Source organism: Nerophis ophidion, linkage group LG29 (assembly GCF_033978795.1).
Source record: "Nerophis ophidion isolate RoL-2023_Sa linkage group LG29, RoL_Noph_v1.0, whole genome shotgun sequence".
NCBI classification, from domain to species: Eukaryota; Metazoa; Chordata; class Actinopteri; order Syngnathiformes; family Syngnathidae; genus Nerophis; species Nerophis ophidion.
This window is the reverse complement of record NC_084639.1, coordinates 2737576-2740075: the sequence shown is the minus strand read 5'-3', so window position 1 is coordinate 2740075 and position 2500 is coordinate 2737576. Positions and strand designations below refer to the sequence as shown.

Below are 2500 nucleotides of genomic sequence, written 5' to 3'. Positions count from 1 at the left end.
AAACTTGATAAAAGTAATAAAAGCAGTAAAAAAGGGATGAGAATGATCCATGAAATGATCGTTATGCTGCAGTTTTAGCAGCATATCATTTGTTTATTACATGTTTACTCCTTAACAAATAAGAGTCCAATATTGTTATGAATCAAATGGATGACTAAATACTGAACACGGTTGCTGCTGCCAATATCGATACCAACATCCGTATAGTATCAGCCATATCTACTTTAAAGATGAAACATTGATTTAAAAAAAAAAAAAAAGTAAAAGGTTTTTAATTACAAAGTGTTTGTGGGTCTACAGTTCAGGAGAAAAATCTGCTAAGGGAGTTTAAGCGTCTGGACAACTACCTGAACTATCCTCTTCCAGAAGAGATCGACCACAACTCAGACGAAAGTGTCACCGTCTCCAAGAGGAAGTTTCTGGATGGCGACCGCCTCACTTTAGCCGACTGCAACCTGCTGCCCAAACTGCATGTCATCAGGGTGAAAACACACATTGTTCAAAACATGATCCGCAGTCGCTTCTACCGTGCTTTAATGATGAAAGGATGCCTTATCAGTAATTAATACGCAACAGATTTGGGTGATTCAACATTGGTGTACGTGCAAATGCACAGATTTTAGGTTTTAATAATAACATTGCTTGTTTTAATTCTAAAAAAAAAAGATACTAGACACGACGCAACCTCGGATAAGCGGAAGAAGATGGATGAATGGATGGAAAATACTAGAGCGAGATATTTATAAAACAATATTTATAACAATAATTATAACACTGTATATGTATGTATATATATATATCTATATATATGTGGGTGTATATATATATATATATATATACATACATATATATACACATATATATATACATATATATATACACACATATATATATATACATATATATATACACATATATATATATATATACACATGTATATATATATATATATATACATTCACAATTATATATATATATACATTCACAATTTTATATATATACATATAATTATATATAAATTATATTAGGGTTGTACCAGAAAAAATGTTTTGTATTTTGATACATTTATAAATAAAGGGGACCATTTTCTTCAGATAATGGCATTATTGGCTTTACTTTAACAAAAAAATGTTTACGGTACATTAAAAACATGTTTCTTATTACAATCTAATACAAATTTTGGCTTTAAATAAAATACTGAGATATATATATATATATATGCATACATATATAGAGAGAATATATATATATATATGCATGCTTACACACTTATATATATATATAATATATATATATACACTTTTGGCTTAAAATAAAATACTGATATATGTATATATACATACGTATATATATATATATATATATATATATATATATATATATATATATATATATATATATATATATATATATATACATATTTATGTATAATATTTATGTATAAATGTGTATATCTATGTATATGTATGTAAATGTGTGTGTGTGTGTATATATATATATGAGTTATATATGTAAAGTTATATGTATACAGTATATATGCATATATATGTGTATGTATACAGTATATATATGTGTGTGTATATATGAACATATGTATACATGTATATACGTATATGCATATATGTATGTATGTGTATATATATGTGTAAATGTATATATAATGTATGTATGTGTATATGTATATATATACACAAATATATAATGTGTGTATGTATATATATATTTATGTATATTATACATATGTATATATATATATATATAGTCAATATTTATTGTGAATAGAAAAAACATTTCTATTACATACATTTGTATATTGTATACATGTATACATTTATATTAAATGTATACATTTATACAAACTTAAATACAGTATATACTCATATTAACGCTAACCCCATAAACATGCTTACATACATATAACTTAATTGTTTCTGTTCCATTTACCATATTTTTTGCTGAGATAAATCATTCATAAAAGTGTTTACTATTACTGTTAGTACCACTATAATAACAATAACGATAATAAATATTCAAATGACATCAGTTCATTGGAAGCTACAAAATCTACATTAAAAAACAAAACAAAACTGTATTTTAAGATGTTTTTCCCCACATAAGTGACTTCTTTAATCTCGGTACAGGTTGCACTGCATCATACTGAAAGCTCTTTCTAATATTTTACTCCCCTTGGAGACAGTTGGGATTACTAGAACAGAGTATAACTGTCAGTATGATGCAGAGCCGCCCAGAACAAACCCTTATCTATCAAATTTGAGCATTATCTCATTTTCTGTGAGCTTGTCGGACATTATGGAGCCTTACCTGGTCTGGTTTTTGGCGGCTTTTCATTGCAATTTGAACGTTTTGTGTTTCACTCCAGGTGGCCGCCAAGAAATACTGCGACTTTGACATCCCGCCGCAGCTGACGGGCGTCTGGCGATACCTGCACAACGCCTACGAGCGAGAAGAGTTCAAGCAGACGTGTCCGGCCAACATCGAG

General features: G+C 28.3%; 1 protein-coding gene across 1 annotated transcript in view; it reads left to right on the top strand.

Annotated features, from left to right (window-relative positions):
- Positions 1-2500, top strand: part of clic2 (chloride intracellular channel 2) — a 28838-nt gene that overhangs the window by 25691 nt on the left and 647 nt on the right. Inside the window, exons 5-6 of the mRNA XM_061891975.1 lie at positions 301-482; positions 2381-2500. The exon at positions 2381-2500 is cut by the window's right edge and continues 647 nt beyond it. Coding sequence (XP_061747959.1) covers positions 301-482; positions 2381-2500 — 302 coding nt within the window. The remainder of the gene's footprint in view (positions 1-300; positions 483-2380) is intronic.